Below are 18,409 nucleotides of genomic sequence, written 5' to 3'. Positions count from 1 at the left end.
CATGCACTTTATTATCAGGGATTTGTGGTTTTCTCCTAAATACCCACTTGCCTGGGGGAGTAATCTAAATATAACCAAGGTGGTATATTGTTTAATGTCCTCATAAAAGAAAAATATAATTTGAAATAAAACTTTTGGGAAAAATGACATTTTAGTCATAATATGCAGTGGAGTACATGAAAGAGTAGTCCTTGCCTTACATCACAATGACATCCCATATGCGGCCAATTTGAAGTCTCCATGACTATAGTGATTACCAATATTTACAACTTTTAAAAATTCATAACTTTCTTGTTGTTTGTCCAATATTGTTCAAACTTTCACCTAACTTGTCTAATTTGTCTGTTTCTTATAAAACATGTTTATATTTGGGTTGGATTCCCCTTTAATACCTCCGAGTGCGGGGGGGCAGTCGTATTTATTGTTGTACACATGCATGACCAAACTATATCCAGTCACCCCCTTCATGATTTTTTTTCTCTGTGTGCAAGTATTCGCGGGCTTCATTTAGAAATTTTGACCCCTAAACAAATTGTCGTCAGAATTAATATGACCCTTAAAAAAATTCTTTTCCCGTTTCTCAGGCCCGTTGCTTACAAGAACCCTAACACTTTTCAGGAACGAGGAGGAAAAAGCTTGGGGGAAAACATTCCCTAAACACGTTTGGTCAGTCTTAGCTTTGGAATAAATACCCTATAAAATACATTTGACCCCGTGATTGACCAGTCTTTCAAAATCACCTTTTTAAAATTAAAACCGGTGTTTTTGACACCGAGATCTCACACGGCCCACATCTAAAACTGAAAAAAGCCACCCGTAACACGCGTTTTTTTTTTTAGGGGGGGGGGGGTCACGTTGGCTGGCCATCCACCCCGGATGCCATTCTTACCTCTGCCATTTTTACCGTAAGTAATTGGCGCCGGCTATTCGACGTAGGTGCATTTTTCTTCTTAAAAAAGATTTCATATAGGGAAATGCACAAGAACCGTTGTTTGAGCCAATATTCATGGTCGCTGCGACCCTTGCTTAAACCATATTAAATGTAAATTTGATGCAGGGGGAATGGGGGAAATCTCAGGGGAAATCAATGTTTTCCCCCGGGGTAATAAACCAAATAAGCCGTCGCTTCTTTTGTGAAAATTCGCCAAATTAAAAAAAAAACATAAATCATCGCATTGGTACTTATTCTACATTTCAACATTTTTTTTCTATTCAACTCAACATTTTTGCCGGGAACTTTGAAAGAAATTTATAACGAATACCACTCTGGCTTGGCGCCACGATAGGGGCATGGCAATAAAGCACTACCACCTGTACCGTACCTGTCCACCCTCTTTACCGTCCAAAGCTGTACGAGTGGCGCCGCAAATACCAAAACAACAACGTACGTGTGTCGCGCGGCGCCTTCGATCGCCAATGCATGCATCACTATAGCTATGTATGTTGCATGGAAGATCCCTTGGTAATTGTTTTGCGATGTGATTTCTGCTTGTTTGAGACATAATTTTTGTAAGATGGCTTCGAAGAGATTTCTATTCATCATTGTTACATTTCTGATCCATTTTAAAGACTGCAAAAGTGAAAAATTAACTCCGTCATCCGTCCAAAGTCGCTCGAATCACCGAGGGGATGAGGGGTTATATTCGCAGCCACACTTCCCCGTGCCTGGAGCGGGAGCGAAGGGGCAATCCGCTGCTACGTACGGCTCAAGCTACATGTATAACAACGCATTGGAAGAATATCATTCACTGTTCCAAACATCACCGTTCCTGCCCAGTTTCTTGGGAGCAGAAACCTTGTTTCGCTTCTCATCACAAAATGGCCGTTCTCTGCCCCGCATCCGCCGCACAGCTGACTCACTGGAAAATCCATCATCCACTGCCGATCTTCCGGAATCTGCCAAGGTTTTTGCAAGACAAGTTGGTGATTTTACCTTGGGTGGAAGCTTTGCGGTGAATCTTCCAGCTGGAGATATTCTGTGTGGGAGATTGTTGGAGCCTGCAGGATTGTGGGTAGAATCCATGATTTATGCCGTTGATTTGATCAACAACAGAACTGATATCCTGCCCAACCATAAACTTGGTTTTGAAATCAGAAATGATTGCTCCAATCAAAACAGGGTTTTGACGGTAAATAAAAGAAAAGTAAAAATGAATTCATGTAGTACAAGTATTTCGATCACCCTCTATTATGGTGTCACTCATTCCTTCACATGTACTGGTTGGCTAGTCAGCTACATGTAGTACATAACACAATGCATTAGATTATTGTCACCCATGGTCTCTTATGGCGCACTATACATGTACGTGTGAGCGGGGTGTTTCTGAAATTTGTGACAAATGAATAAAATTTGTAAGTTTGCTTTTAAATCAATTTTTATACAATTTCATGAGATATATCACATCATTTTCTAAACAAATATTTTGTTTTAATTGACAAATAAAATATGTTTTCAGATAATTTATTTTAAATGCATTTCACATGGCACATCAGAAAATCCATAGGCTTCACGAAAGACGGTCCTTGCAAAGACCCTTTCGTGCAATCGGCCCCCGTCCAACAAAAAAAGTCTGATCACTATATTTCTGTTAGCGTGCCTCACCACTGTATTCAGTGCAGGTGTGAATGCAGTTGGAAAACACTCTGTCCATCGTAAAAGATGCAAATGTCGGTCCCGTGTATAGGAGAGTCACAATCTGTGCAAGTTATTAAAACCATACACTATTTGTCAAAGAGTAGGGTGTTCACCCGGTGTATTGCACCTGCTGGTCCCGGCAAAATTCAGTTCAAGTATCCGATGTGTTTATGCCCAGGAGGGCCCTGCATCGTATACATCCAGATCCAGATTTCCATTTTCATAGTTGAATATTACATCGTGTAGATTTAATTGTGTTTGCTATTTCATTTCAAATTTGGACTTTCTATTGGGCTTTTAGTGTTGTGGCTTATTAAGTATTCCATTCAAGGATGTCCTGTAATCAGTTCCAATTTATAGGCCTATATATACTATTAAACCTTATCACATTTTTAGGTTTTTGTGATTTAGGGGGCTTTTGATCATTCGTTGGTGTTTTTTACTCTGATCGCATTTCACCCCTAGGCCTGCCCCTGAAAATATTGCCCCTTTTGCATGTTTTTTTTTTCTTGTAATTCCATCCACTCTTCTGATCCTTATTCTTCCTTGTGCTTGGTATTCAGCTCAAATATCACTGAATATTTCAATTCTTACTCGTGGCTCTTGCTATCATTGATGTCTTAGGAGAGAGTATATCGACCCAAATCCTCTTATGATTTCTACAAAACTAACAATATGTTTATTCAGCATCCATGTACTTGATGATTCATAGGAACCTTTTTAATCAGCACTTCAGCTAGTATATTATATTTGTTATTAATGTGAATACATTTTTATAAATTTTCTTTAACATTGTTTAGGAAGCCTTGAACTTTGTGGAAAAGGCTCAGCCCAGCAACCAATGTCCCCTATCGGACAGTCAAACCATTGGAGTTGTAGGGACTGGGTCAAGTTCTACATCTATTGCCTTGGCTACACTTTTGGGTAGGTATTGAAAGGCATTTCTGGTCTGCTGTGTTTCATCATAAATACATACACGATTTTACAATTAATGTCAATTACATATATATTACATGATGATGATGTACATGATGATGTACATAGGAGCTGTATTTTATATTTTACTTGCTCTAATTATACATGGGTTCTTCCAATCCAGAACAACAGATGAAGAGGTACTGTGTAGATTTTGCTGGTTTGAAGGTCTGTGCTCAACTGCCTTAGCTTGGCAGGGCATAATTTATTCTTCATTTCTTCTCTAGACTTTCTTTGCACAAGGTACTAGATTTCAATACATATTCAAATTAACTTGGAAGGTGACAATAACAGAAGTAACGCATCATCATAAATAAGAACCAATCACACATAAGGAGTCTTACAACATAAATATTCATGATTCAGTCAACCAAGAGAGAGGAGGGGAGTAATTAACATAGCTGAGAGGACCAAGAGATAAAGGAATTTGATAACAAAAGGAATGGTCAAGTGTGGGGTGCAAGGAATGAAGGATGGATGATAACAAAGGAGATGGGGATAACAAAGATACATTGTAAATGAGGATAAAAGGCAAGAATGCTGATGGAGACTGAAGAAAAGGGGAGAGTAAATTAGGGTTATTTTGGAATAGAGCAATGTCCTGAAAATGAGAGAGGGGTTAAAGAACTCTGTTAACTCTGGCTTACAAGTAATGAACTTGTAACCAAAACTGAAATGAACAGAGAAATCTAATAAACTTGAATAATGTACAAACTAGTTCCCTACAATGACAATGCAGCCACTGCACTCTAGCTAATTATTGAAATTTATAACCATGGATCCAACCATGGATCCATCGTTAATATTGGAGTTCTTGGAGAGAGGGAAGCAGAGGGTTATAAATCTATGATTTCTCATTCTTTATAGAAAAACTATAATATCAGAATTCAAATCTAATGGAAAACAAGAAAAATATGTATATTTCACATCACTTTAAATTTTCGCTACCGTGCCATTTGAATGCTCCCCAGAGAGGGAAGAGAGTGCATCCATTGTGTGCGGACAAGCCAGATGACCAAGATAATAGTCTATGAACTGCCCCAACCCAAGACTTCCTGGTGTAATAATTAAACACTGTATACATGTAAAGCAGAATAGTATGATATTAAAACAGCAAATTAATTTTGAAAGGTGAGTCTATATTTTTCTATAATCACTGTTTTATCACCATAGGTCTGTTCAGTATTCCTCAAGTGAGTTACTCTGCTACCAGCCAACTCTTGAGTGACAAACAGCTCTACCCCTACTTCCTGCGAACCGTTCCCTCTGATGAAAACCAAGCTCGAGTCATGGCCGACCTCGCTGCCCTCATGAAGTGGAACTATGTGGCCATCCTTTTCTCGGCCAACAGCTACGGTGGGCCGGGTCGTAAGGCGCTCTATGAAAACCTGGATGCCAAGAATGTGTGTATCGCACAGGAATACGCCCTTGGAAGCGAGAGCGCTGTTGCTGTACCTGTCGAGGAGGTAGTGGCGAATCTGAAAGCAGATCCTAAAATACAGGTAGGAAGGAATCTAGGTATTTTTTCCCTCAAAATTGCCATCAGCCTCATTTCCTGGAAGTCCCATGGGATTTTTTGTGTGCGGAAGTTGACATGTATTGGATTCCATGAAGTCAGGCTTGTGATGGTGTAGAGAGGAAAAAAAGCAAACACTATGCTTTATGGAGCACACAAATATGATTTATTTTTGAGAGAATTTTACTTCAGAAGAGAAAAATTACAAATTTTCTGCATGATCTGGTGAAAGAAATAGGCATGTGTTAATGATCATTTTCTCTCATTGATAGAAGCTCAACTCGGGGCCTTAATTAATTTTAGGCCATGGAAGGCAATAACTGGATGTCTAGTTGGAGATTAGTTGTGCCCTCTTTTACGCTTCCCATTTGTTTACATACAAGATTTGCCCCGGAAAAGTGGCCTTGCATTTAAAATTCCAAACTGTAAAAATGCTTTCCCCATTAAGAAGATTCTGAATTTCATTCTCTCTTGAAAGATGAACTGCAATCTGAATATCGTGAAAATGTGCGTCTTCTTTGGAGACTCGTAAGATGGCAAAGTGCATTCCCTAGGAAGATTCTGACCTTGGCTCTCTCTCTTTATCCAGGTTATCTTCACCTTCGCTGGAAAGACAGACATCAACTCCGTCTTGAGGGAAGCCAAAGCACAAGGCCTAACCGGACGGGCCTGGATTGCAAGCGACTCTTGGGGTGATTCTCTCTCTGTTGTCAGTGGCTTTGAGGACATTGTCTCAGGGATGGTTGGCATTGTACCGAAAGCAATGATGGATCCTGGTCTCAAAAGGTAGGGTGGAGTGTAAATGTCTTTGATGACAATTTTTTTTTTGAAGAGATAAATTCCCCCAGTGGGTAAACTTGTGAAGAAAGTTCAATGCATACCTGGCAAACACTTGCACATGGGTAAATAATGATGCACCCTCTATGCACAATATCTTGCATAAGTTGTAAAGCCCCCCCCCCCTGAATTTCTAATTGGGTTAAATACAAATTGTCAATTTTGCATTTACTGAAACGGTAGAAATAGCCCTGGTTCAAAAGATTATTTTTTTTCTGAATGCATGCATTTCACCTCAAATTAAACATACTTGTATGTCTCAATGTTATGTCTATTGATTTAAAGTGTGATTAGGTCAGAGAGCCAGAGACAATCAGGCATTGAAACTAACATGCATACTGCACAAGGCTCCATAAACCAAGGTCATAGCAGTGGATGTGGATATACTGTTAATTCACTTGATTCGCATTGGTTTTTGTCTGTGCACTTTTAATATTTCGCATTTGAAATTTAATTTTTAAAGAAATATGCTCCAAAGGAAGTTGTTCTTGCTTAAAAAGTATATGGAAATCTAAGGTCTGATTTAATACCAATAGTTGTTCAGTTGCTCAAAGTACATTGAAATCTGAGGTTTGATTATAAATACCAAAAAAATGCACTTCTAAAAATTTTCTTCCTTTTACAAAAAAAATTATGAAAGTCCCCACCTTTGTCCAAGACACATGAATGGATCCTGTTGGTTCTGCTTCCTTTGTGAATACCTGACTACATGTATATGTACATCCCTTTCCTCAACATTCAAGAATAAACTGTCTTCATTAATTCAGAAGATTCTTGCAGCAGTTCCTGGGTGATCTTGTTTTATTTTTGAAAGATTACAATAAACAGGATGTTTTTGAATGGATGTTCCTGGTTTCCGGATAGTGTGTTAACTCCTTCATCTTTTGTTTGTTAAATACCATAGAAGCACAAAGCTCTAATCAATAGTTGAATAGACCGAAAATTTTAACCCTGTTTTAGTTTAGGTAGTAATTTATACTGTGTAGGTTATGTAGGGGACGTGTTTTGTCGGGGTCATTAAATCAGGTTTGGTCATTTTTGGGACGTATCAGTTTGTCACTTTTAGCTACTGTTGATAAATATCTTCCAATGATCATTGAGCAAAAAAAATAAAAATTGGTATCCCACTATTAAAAGGTCTACCAATCAGACATCATGATGTATTGTGACAACAGACCTGAGAGTCTAGTGCCAATGATAATGTGATGGCCATGTAACATTGTTAAATAGTTAATTTGAACTACAACAAAGCAGGAAAAGAATTCAAGAGCAAACATGAATCCACATGGAGACCTTCCTCTCATTGACTTGTACTTTAGCTAGTACATGTACATGTGCATTACATTTAACTTTTTTATATTATATTACATGTATATATAATAATAAAAAAATTTAAATATTACATATAATATTTGGTTTATCCAGTGTCCCCAAAACATAGTGATGACCTTTGACCTCTTATTGCTTATAAAATCAAATTATTTTGCTCCTTCCGATGAGGTTTTGCCAGGTACATGTACAATGCTGACCAGCTGGATAAAATTCAATGTTGAATACTGGCTATGTTTCTTGTAATTCACCTCTGTTCAATTTTGTAACATCCCCACCAGGTTCTCATAAAAATTGCATATTATGTTGCAGGCAAGTGCTATAAAACTGTAGTACATATGAACTTTTTTAAATTTGATTTTTTGCTTGATATGAATGAAATTGTAAGCAGCTATTAGAGTTAAATTAACTCTTTAGAAGGGATCAAAGTCCATTGTCCCCAACATGCACAGAATTTGGACTGTGCAAATAATTAAATTGGATTACCATGCACTGTGTAATCTTATTAGAGTCTATTCATCAGGCAAATATAAGGAAGTGTGATGTGTATTGTGTACATGTACTGTGAATGGCATGAGATGTGAGAGGATTCTGCTTGGTAGATTCATACATTAAATTCTCTTTTTGATGATTACAGTAATGAATGAAATCGATGAGGATATTTGGATATACATGTATGTTCATGGGTGCTCACTAAAGTGCATTGAGGCATGTCTTTACACTAGGTCCACAGCCCATCCGAAAGTGCTCTATTTTATTCAGTGGTATGCATAGCTGTGGTTATGCATACGTAATGAGCTGTGAAGACGAACTTTCTAATCGGTGTTTTTTGCTCTTAGAATTGTTTATTTCTCAGAAAATTTGTCTTAAAATATTAAAACTTTGAAATTTCTCATCTGTTTAATAAAATGCACATTTAACATAATTTGAAGACAGATATTTAGTTTAGAAAAAATGATTTTTTTTAAAGAAATATATGTGAATAAACAGAGCATATTTTTGCATAGAAATGACACTTGCGTCAAGTTGATATTATAACCAATATAAAATTGATCGCACGTTTTCCTTTGGAGACCGCAAGAGGGCCGCTGAATAAATCTCTGTGAATAAGCTCATTATCGCACCAGCTGCTTTTTGAATGTTAATACCACTTTGATATGGGCCATACATGTAGCATACAAGCAAAGTTTATTATTGTCACATTATAACGATGGAATGCACCTAGTTGACAACTGAGTGTAGAGCTCAGTTGGAGAATTCTTATTCCAGGATTGAATTTTGGTTCTAATCTGCCCAAATTGAGATGTAACTATTGCCTATATTCACAGTGTATACCTTATCTTGCATGCTACATGTACAGTATACAGTGTATTATTCTTTTGTGGACTCCATAAATTGTTGTGTGGATCATGTACATGTATATCATTTGGAATATGCCAGAATTAGATGTATAATGATGGTGTGGTATTAGGGCTGTTTTTAAAGGACCAAAGCACCTCAGAAAAATGTTGATTCGGATCAATAGAGAAAAATGGGACCAACTTAATGCTGAAAATTGCATAAAAATGGAATGTAAAATAAGAGAGTTAAGACATTTTAAAATTTCGCCTATTTTTCACAAAATAATTATAAATATGTACAATTAAGTCACATGCAAATGAGAGATTCGATGATGTTCCTCACTACATGTATTTCTGTTGTTTTTATTATTTGAATACATGTAATTAATGCAATATTTCAATTTTTACAGATTTGACAATAAGGACTATTAAACTTGACAGAACTGTAAAATGTTGAACAACGGTAATTCCACATGTTAAGGGAAAAATAAAACATTTTTTTTTTATATAAATTAAAAGAAATAGTAAGTGAGTGATGTCATCAGTTCCCTCATTTACATACCGACCTAGATGTGCATATAACTGTTTTGTGAAATTAAAGGAAACATACAAATTTCATAACTTTCTTATTTTATCCAATTTTGATGAAACTTTCAGCGTTATGCTTCTTGTATTTTTCTCTTTTTATTCAAATCAACTCTTTGTTGGGGTGGACTTGTCCTTCAATAATAGAGTGCATCACGCTTGTTCCTCCACAAAATTTCTCAAGTCCCATATTTTGAGATTCTAAACCATGTCTGGCAAAAACGAAATAAATTATACCCTACTGTACATGTGCATGCATGTTTTAAACATGATGCCTCAAACTTAGAATTACTCACATTTATCTGCTTCAGTATCCAGAAGCATGTATTCTCTGGGTTTTTAAGCCAACACGGTCATTACAGTTCAAACTATCACATTTGAGCGCTGTAAATAATTTGAGAAAATCATGCTGGTTTTTCATTTGATTTCATTGTATACAGTTACATATCAGCTTTGGACCCCTACAAGAACACCCGCAATCCCTGGTACCAGCTCACACTCGGGTCATATCATGATTGTACCTTTGATGTCCCAAACGAAGACACGCCTCCCTGCCATGGCAACGAAACCTTTGCATCGATGCTAGATTCTCGGGGTGAAGGGGGTTGGACGTCTTTTATCATTGATGCGGTCAATTCTCTAGCTTTTGGCTTGCATGATATGCTTTATGAATGTGAAGGTAACAAATACTTATCCATCAGTAATACCCAACTAAGTCTTTGCCACTGGACGTATGTTTTTTTTTATAAGAAGTGTCACGTATTTGCCCTATTTTTCATAGATCATTTGTTCAATTAGTATACTGTAAATGTATGTGTATCGCAAATTATATACAAAGTAATTACAGTGAATACTATTACCTCCACCCATATTTCTCCAGCTCCTTTTTTGTTTTTATTTTTTTCCTCAAAAATTCAATTATTACCTATCCGAGTCGCAACTCCCATCTTCATCAGCTTCATCTGCCTGTTTTCGATAAACATATTCATATTTATAAAACAAATTCTAAATATTTAGATGTAAAAGTACTGTAATAAATATGTTTTCATCGTTAATTACATGTATCTCTCAAGATTAATAAAGGATGAGCCTGCCATCAATTTTGGCAAATGAACAATATTAATGTGACTAAAATGAAATAATTCATAAACAACTAATGTAATGTTCAAGTAGTCTGACTAAAAAGGAGACTTTTGGTATCCTCTTGAATAGATAGATCCATAGACCCATATTTGCTTGCCATACCCAAAACTCGTACAAAAACAGGTGATCGCACATTTAGTGTTACTGCTTCTAAAGAATGGAACAACATCCCCACTTTCATTAAATCATCAAACTCTTCAGATCAATTCAAGAAACTTTTAAAAACATATCTCTTTTCCGATTAATTTCTTTTGAATGTATTTGTATTGTAATTATTATGTACTCTTGTTTTAAATTTGTTTGTAAACGCTGTGATATAGTTAACTATGGAGAGCGTACTAAATGCTAGTTATTATTCATTATTATATTTAGATAGATTTCATCTGGGACTTTGAAAAGCAATTAAAGAGAAGTGTTTAGCCACAAAGAGTGTATTAGCAGCATTGGAGCTGAAAATCACATTATTGCTCCTAGATACCACCACAAGGGATGTAACTACCATTATCAATTGCTCCTCCAGGGGCTCCGTCGCCTTGACAACTGCTCCTCCAGGGGCTCTGTTGCCTTGACAACTGCAGACATCTACCAAGCATTAACAACAACTGCCCTGGCCATTTTTTTTACAGTAGATGTACATGTACATGTATATTTTCAAAATAATCACATTTTGTGTTAAATGAACCACATTCTCTTACAAAAAAGGTTTGATTGTGAAGTTGAGAATGTACATGTAGGGTCATTTTTGTTTACAGAATACTGCATTAAAAGTTTTTGTGTATTAAAAAGGAAAACCCAATTTTCATATATTTTTGTGGGTAAAATACTAATGAATTGGTTTTGTATCACTCAAAATTACAATGTGAAACTTAGCATGATTGTCATCTTCTTATGCTATCATTTAAAACAAAGATTGCACTCAAGATTGGCTGCCCTTGCACATTTAATATTATCTGAATTTATACATAACCAACACAAGCCATAGCTTAATATGTCATGGTGATGCAATAAAGACACAGATTTGTGTACACGTTTAAAAAAAATATATGAATTTTGTATTGTAAAGTTCATTCTGTTTTTTTTATTGCCTTCATTATTAGTTTATATCTTTACTATTATTGTTATTATTTGATGATTGTTATGTAACACATACTTTTTCACTTGTAGTGTTGTAATTGAAAAATATTTAGTTCTAACTTTTATTTTTTTGTTTGTTGATATGTGGATCATTAAAATCAATGAAGCACTCAAGTTTTAACTTTCTGTTTTTTTTTTTTTAAATAGGACCATCATGCCCTAATGTGAATGCCAGTAACACCCTGTTGTATCAGTTTATATTGTTATATAATTTGTACAATGTTAATGCTTGAGTTTATTCTTTGTTTGTTAATATGTTGATTATGAAAATCAGTAAACCACTCAAGTTTTAATTCTCTTTTTTTCCCACTAGGACCATCATACCCTATTGCGAATGCCAGTATCCTTAACACCTGTGTTGTATTTGTTTATTATTGTTATATAATTTGTACAATGTTAATGCTTGAGTTTATTCTTTGTTTGTTAATATGTTGATCATGAAAATAAAGTACTCAAGTTTCAATTCTTCCTTTTTCTTCACTAGGACCATCATGCCCTGATGTGAATGCCAGTATCCTTAACACTGAAGAATATTTCCAGTATGTCAAGAATGTTACCTTCCAAGGCCTCACTAACCCATCCTTTGGGTTTGATGCCAACGGAAACCCGCTTGCCCAGTATTATATTAATAATCTTCAGGTATAAGCAAATTCTATTAGATTTTTTTTGTATCTGTATAATGTTTGATATATTGATTGTAATATGTTTTCTCTCCATGTAGTTAATCATTTGCCATGTTATATGTTATCATTTTGTTTTCATTATTGATTTATTAATGTTAGGTTATTAAAGACTAAAATAAAAATATTTTGACTAATACACATTGATGAAAATATATTTGATGTTTTTCCCGGAGTATTAAACCAGATCAAACCTTGAGAAGGAAATGAATTTCTCTCTAATAAAAAGAGGAAAACGGAAAGCAGTCTGTATTCAAAATATATCATAGTAGAAATGTATTTGACTCGTCAGGCCCTGTTTTATAAGTAGTTTCAGTTAATCCAATCTACCACAACTAAGGAAAGCCAGCATGTAAAATGCATACGTGTTCAAAATGTTTCCTAGATATGATGTACTACACATACATTCATCAATGTCTTAATAATTAAGTGTACTCTTCTTTGTTTACAAAAAGAATTTCTCCAAATTTTCTGTAGAAAAAATTATGACATTGATGGATTTCCACGTAGTTGAGGTTGATTGGATCAGTCACAACTCTTTGTAAGAATTGTGGAGGCGCGATAGTTCAGTCGGTAGAGCGGGGGATTCGTATTCCGGTGACCCGGGTTCGATTCCCACTTGGTGCGCTAGTGCCCTTTGGTAAGGCATTAATCCTCAGTACCAGGTCCTTCGGAGGGGACCTTAAGCCGTCGGTCCTCTGGTTGCTTGCTTACAAGCATTCATGCTTTCTTAGCAATCAGGTAAAAAAATCAATTGTCAGATGTCAATTGACCAAAAGACTAGCACCTTCATTAGAAGTAGGACGTATGTACATGTAATTAATATAATCTGAAAATGTTAGAATGAAATATGACTAATGATCCTATTGTATTGTTCTTGCTGATTTTCCAGGAAACTGATGGGGACTACCAGTTCAAGGAGGTTGGGAGCTGGGACCCCTTGAAGAAATTCACATGGAGTGACAAGATTATCTGGTCAAGTGAGGGCGCCGTCCCAGTCTCTCGCTGCTCTGCGGACTGTCCGCCGGGGTCGTATATCATCAGGGAATCCATCACTTGTTGTTGGGATTGTGTCAAATGTGAAGGTATGTTATGGTTCCATTGCTTTGTTCGTTGAAATTCCAAAAGTTGAAAAACAGAATCTTACAAGAGAAATGAATATAAAAGAAATGACTTAAAAAAAACCTTAATTGCTGAACGAAATTAGCTTTGTACTCATTGTTTTGAATCTGATGCGATGATCATTCTAAGCCATACTATATTTGAATACAAACAATATTAAATCCCAAATGTTAAGGTAATGATTTTTCCCCTGTAAGCTCATTGTAAGGTATGTATTTGTAAAAATTACCAGTTATACAAAAAATCAAATTTCATAAGAAACATTGTCGAAAATTTGATTTCTATTAAATTTTTTTATAAATTAGGTGTATTATTTCAAGCATCACGATTGGCCAATACTCGTCACATACATGTACATGTATGACATCCAACTTTTTTGTGCACTGCATGGCAGTGCAAATGGTGCGCAACGAAAATTGACATTGCACACTCGAGCAAACCAGTGCGGTAGAAGTCTCAGGAGAAGTCCAACAAAACTGTACTGTAACTTTTCAAGAAATTTGTTTCTGTGTTGCTATTTTATAAAACAAATAACGCACTTGCTCTGTCGTGCGTATAAGTAAATGCAGAGAAAGCTCAGTTTCTTCAGATGATGCACACTGGGCACTCGCCGCCAGTGGCTTGTGCACAGTGCGGCACCTATCTAAAGATACCTCGCGTGCTCTGCATTTCCACTAATGCACTCGGCTGCATGCATTATTTGTATACTATTCACTGAAATCATTATTGGAATTGCCTTAAACTTCAGCATTATTTTTAAAATTAATTGTTTGCAGCTGGCAGTATCAGCACTGCAGAAAACTCTGAATCTTGTCATCCCTGTGAGGCGGGGGAACGCACCAACTCCAACCAGACATTATGTATCGTGAAACCCATACAGTATCTTGAGTGGACCGAGCCATTGAGTATCGCACTTAGCATCTTTGCCATTCTGGGATTTCTGGGCGTGGTCATGTGTTTCGGTGTGTATGTCCGTTACCGTCACACGCCCACGATTAAAGCAACCAGTACCGAGCTGAGTTACATTCTTCTGACGGCGATCACAATGACGCTTGTCTGTATCTTCTTGTACCTCTCAAAGCCAACAGATCTTATGTGCAACTTGCAGGTTAGAACATCTCCAAGTGGTTTTGTCTGTCTTATTCTTTTTATCTGTCCTTTTGCCTATCTGTCTGTCCTTCTCTTTTTATTTGTATGTGGGTAAATCTGTTCTCTTTATGTTCCTCACTTTCTGTACTTGTACTTTTCTTTTTGTCTGTCTGTCTGTCATTCTCTTCTCCTGTTCTCTTTTCGTCTGTCTTTTTTTCTTGCTGGATTTTTCTTTTTGTCCTGTTTATATTTTTTTGATTTGTCTTTTTGGTTCTTTTCCTGTCCTATTTCTGTCTGCCTGTTCTTTTTGTTCTCTTTCTGTCTCCTCTTTGTGTGTCTGTTAATATCTCTCTCTCCATTATGTCCATTTTCTGCCTGTTCTTATCTTACCTAGTCCCTTCTAAAATGAATATTATTTGTCTCTCCCTGTCTCCTTCCCCTTCTTTCCATCAAAGTCTTTGTGTATCTGTTGTATTTTACTCTCTCCCATTTCCACTCACCTCTACATGCATCCCAGAAAAAAAAGGAATCCCATAGTCTACATAATTTATTTTTTGCTTATACTACAGATCAGTGTTCTTGGTTGTAGCTTTGCCCTCTACGTCGCCACCCTCCTGACAAAGACAAATAGGATCTCAAGAATCTTCAACCGTAAGCTTTCCCAGGGCAGACCATCAATGTTCCTCAATATCAAGGTAAAAAATACCAACCACAATACTGTACATGCACATGGGTTTTATAAGGTTCTTTAAAGGGATGTTCCGGGCTAAAGTATTTATAGCCTAATAAATAAAGTAGAATTAACTAAGCAAAATGCCAAAAATTTCATCAAAGTTGGGTAACAAATAATTTTTAAATTTAAACTTCAATAACTTTATTATTTGTTATCTGATTTGATGAAATTTTCTGCATTTTGCTCAGTGAATTCTACTCTATGTATGAAGATATAAATATTTTCAGCACGGTCCATCCCTTTAACCCATTGCTTCCTAGAACCAGGAAGTCCCTGTATCTATCCTTTGGAGAATTAGAGAATTCAGTAGTCGACAGAATATCTCTTGCCGACCGGAACCAGGTTTTCCAAATCCTACTGTGTTAAATGTTTTAAATTCTCTTGAATTCTTTGAATAATCATGATAATAATTTAATAATTCGTATCTATCATGTAGTGATGCTTGCTGTGCTTGGATGGTATTACCCGGGCCAGTATTATCCCCAGTCATAGTCGAGTAGCCAAAGTATTTATACCAGGAGAATGGCAGTTGTAGATATTTGTCTTTCATGTACCAAAGGAAATGTACTGTGGTGTATGAGAACTCAAGTTCTTGTGATTCAAAGTCCTTGGTTCCGTAACACAAAGGTTTGCAATCAATCGCTAAATACCAATAACCAATCAAGATCATCGTTGCATGCATACTCTTTTGAAAATATTAATCAGGAACCAATCAGCGTGGTTCTTTCATATTTACAATTCATCGCAAATCTTTGTGTTGTGGAGCCCTGGTCTTATTCATAACACTTCCATAGAAAATAATTATTTCATTTCCAAAAACAAATGTTAAAATACACAATGATTTGCGATACATTTCTTTGGTAAAAGGGCTCTACGGAAATGGCAAGTTCTGCTAGTGTGATGTACATGTAGAGCCTTTGTTCGCTATGCACAATACTAATCTACTTCATATATTAAATATGATTTAAGCATGAACAATAAATGTGTAGCGTATACCATTTTATCTCTCCTATGCAGTATCAAGTGATATTTGTGATGGTCATCGTGTTGGTCCAAGCTTGCCTTCAGATTCTTCTGAGTCAGAAGTTCCCACCTGAAGCAATCTATGATTACTCCTACCCCGACGTGACTACCCTGGTCTGTAAGAATAACATCCTTAGCTCCATCCTGGCATTCTGTAAGTCATCTTCGAGGAAGACAATGAAGAAATTTGTAATATTCATTGATATCTTCTTATATTGTACTTTTTGAAGGCTATGAAGTGCTTTGTTTTCTGATTTGGTCTCGCAAGAAACGATCAATGATTGCTCCTACCCTGACATGACTACTTTGATCTGTAGGAGTAAATGACATCCTTGGTTTTATCTTAGCAGTCTGTTGTCTCCTAACATGTAGACCATTTTTCTCCCGAGTCAAATGGTTCCTCTTGAAACCATCTATGATTACTCCTACATGTACATGTTGGTGTTGAAAACAGCTGCTGCAAACCACAATTGCATATACTGTAGTTTTCATTACTGAAAATAAAATGGAGAGCAGTGTGTGAAAATATTTTTTGCTATGATGAATTATTACTAATGAACTTGAAATCAAGAAAAGTATAATTCTCTGGCACTTAATCAGAATTCTCTAACTCTATTCTCTTTGAGGGGAACCTAGCTAGAATATGTCTGCAAAAGCTTTTCATATTTCTTTAAGTGAAATGTGAAGGCAATACTCTATATTTCAATTTGAATTATTATTCATAATTATTAAATTATTAAGATGAGATGGATGTGATACAGTTTGTTTTCTTATGTGTAACAATTTTGCTTTCATTTTACACCCCTCCATCTTCCTCTCTCCCAACCCACCCACTCCTCATCTCTCTCTACCCTATCTCCCTCTTTGCCTTCCTGTTTTTCAGTCTACAACCTTCTTCTAGCCCTTTTGTGCAGTTTCCAGGCATTCCGTATCCGTAAGCTCCCCGGCCAGTTCAACGACTCCCGTGGGATCTGTTTCTCCATGCTCACTTTCTGTCTCCTGGCATTCATCTTCATCGCGACTTCATTCACCACTGCCGGCAGGCTGAAATCCCTGATTAGCGCCCTCTCTTGTCTCGCTTGTGCTTTCTCAGGTATCTTTAACATTGAAGGGTAATCTTGAATGCTTGAGTGTCCAATCAGGGTTGCCATGTAATGAAAAGCATTCCAAAGAATGAAGTGTGACTAAAAATCACTCTTGAATTCCCAGGCAAGTGAGCTTTATAACATGTCGCCTCATTGGTCAGCTCATCACCAAGAGACGTGCTCTACCACATATTAATGATTATGTTTTACATATCTTTTGTGTAAATAGACTCGACATTTAGTCAGGATTGACTTTTTGTGAAACACCCCCCCCAGATCAAAACTTGTCACCCTAGCAGTGTTAGGAATTATTTATAACTTTGCCAAATATATAAACATAATATCATGTAGGCTATATTAATTGTTTTTTTAATAAACAAAGATGTCTAATATGATGTCACAATGATTAAGTATGCACAAAACGAGGAGAGGCACTAGGTCAATTGATTGAAGACACACTACTATGTATCACACTCGTGTTGAATGTCATCATTTGATGACGGATCAGTTCTTCAAGTATTACAGGGATTATAAATTAACTTCATAACTTTTCCTGGATATTTAAAGATAAATACCAGTTGTGGTGACAATCTCTAAATGAGTTCGAACAGAATCCAATAAAATTACCACCCAAGTGTTTGTATGTATACAAGAAATACAGTATGTGACAAATAGCTCTGAAAGAAGATATGTTATTGTTTAGATATGAGCATGGGATTCCATCAAGTATCAGGTATTTTTCCAAGGAATATTAATACACTGTCCCACATTTGCTTTTCTGTATTAGTGATCATCAGATTTATCGGTTTGGAGCTAAGATTTCATGATTTCACAAGTATAAGTTTACATTAATGTAACAAATCCAGATACATGATAATATTGTGACAATTAAACTTGATTTCAAAGACTTTCTCATGACATAATTGCTTGCTGGAACTACTTTCTTTCAATACCTTTAAATCCGCAGGAATCATCTGCATGTTCGTACCCAAGATATGGATCGTGTGTTTCAGACCGGAGCTGAACATCCGCCAGTCGACACTCCGCATTCCGGGGTTATCATCCCTCAACACGGTCACTGGAACTGTCAATTCTGACAGGGTGAGTGATGAAATTATATCAAACTAATAAGGATCATGAGTATGTTATTCTGTTTTGGGGTGGGGGTGGATGGTCGCATAAC

At 36.4% G+C, this 18,409-nt stretch overlaps 1 protein-coding gene across 2 annotated transcripts in view; it reads left to right on the top strand.

Moving 5' to 3' along the window:
* The first annotated feature begins 1,455 nt into the window (after positions 1-1,455).
* Positions 1,456-18,409, top strand: part of LOC121429617 (metabotropic glutamate receptor 3-like) — a 30,636-nt gene continuing 13,682 nt past the window's right edge. For both annotated transcript variants that reach the window (XM_041626740.1, XM_041626739.1), the window contains exons 1-12: positions 1,456-2,129; positions 3,436-3,559; positions 4,784-5,112; positions 5,716-5,912; positions 9,658-9,896; positions 11,979-12,133; positions 13,067-13,259; positions 14,073-14,404; positions 14,955-15,080; positions 16,136-16,295; positions 17,025-17,234; positions 18,194-18,327. In XM_041626740.1, the coding sequence (XP_041482674.1) occupies positions 1,515-2,129; positions 3,436-3,559; positions 4,784-5,112; positions 5,716-5,912; positions 9,658-9,896; positions 11,979-12,133; positions 13,067-13,259; positions 14,073-14,404; positions 14,955-15,080; positions 16,136-16,295; positions 17,025-17,234; positions 18,194-18,327 (2,814 nt within the window). In that variant the 5' untranslated portion in view covers positions 1,456-1,514. The remainder of the gene's footprint in view (positions 2,130-3,435; positions 3,560-4,783; positions 5,113-5,715; positions 5,913-9,657; positions 9,897-11,978; positions 12,134-13,066; positions 13,260-14,072; positions 14,405-14,954; positions 15,081-16,135; positions 16,296-17,024; positions 17,235-18,193; positions 18,328-18,409) is intronic.

This window comes from Lytechinus variegatus, chromosome 16 (assembly GCF_018143015.1).
Source record: "Lytechinus variegatus isolate NC3 chromosome 16, Lvar_3.0, whole genome shotgun sequence".
NCBI lineage: Eukaryota > Metazoa > Echinodermata > Echinoidea > Temnopleuroida > Toxopneustidae > Lytechinus > Lytechinus variegatus.
The sequence above is the reverse complement of the archived record's forward strand: the minus strand, read 5'-3'. Positions and strand labels throughout refer to the sequence as shown.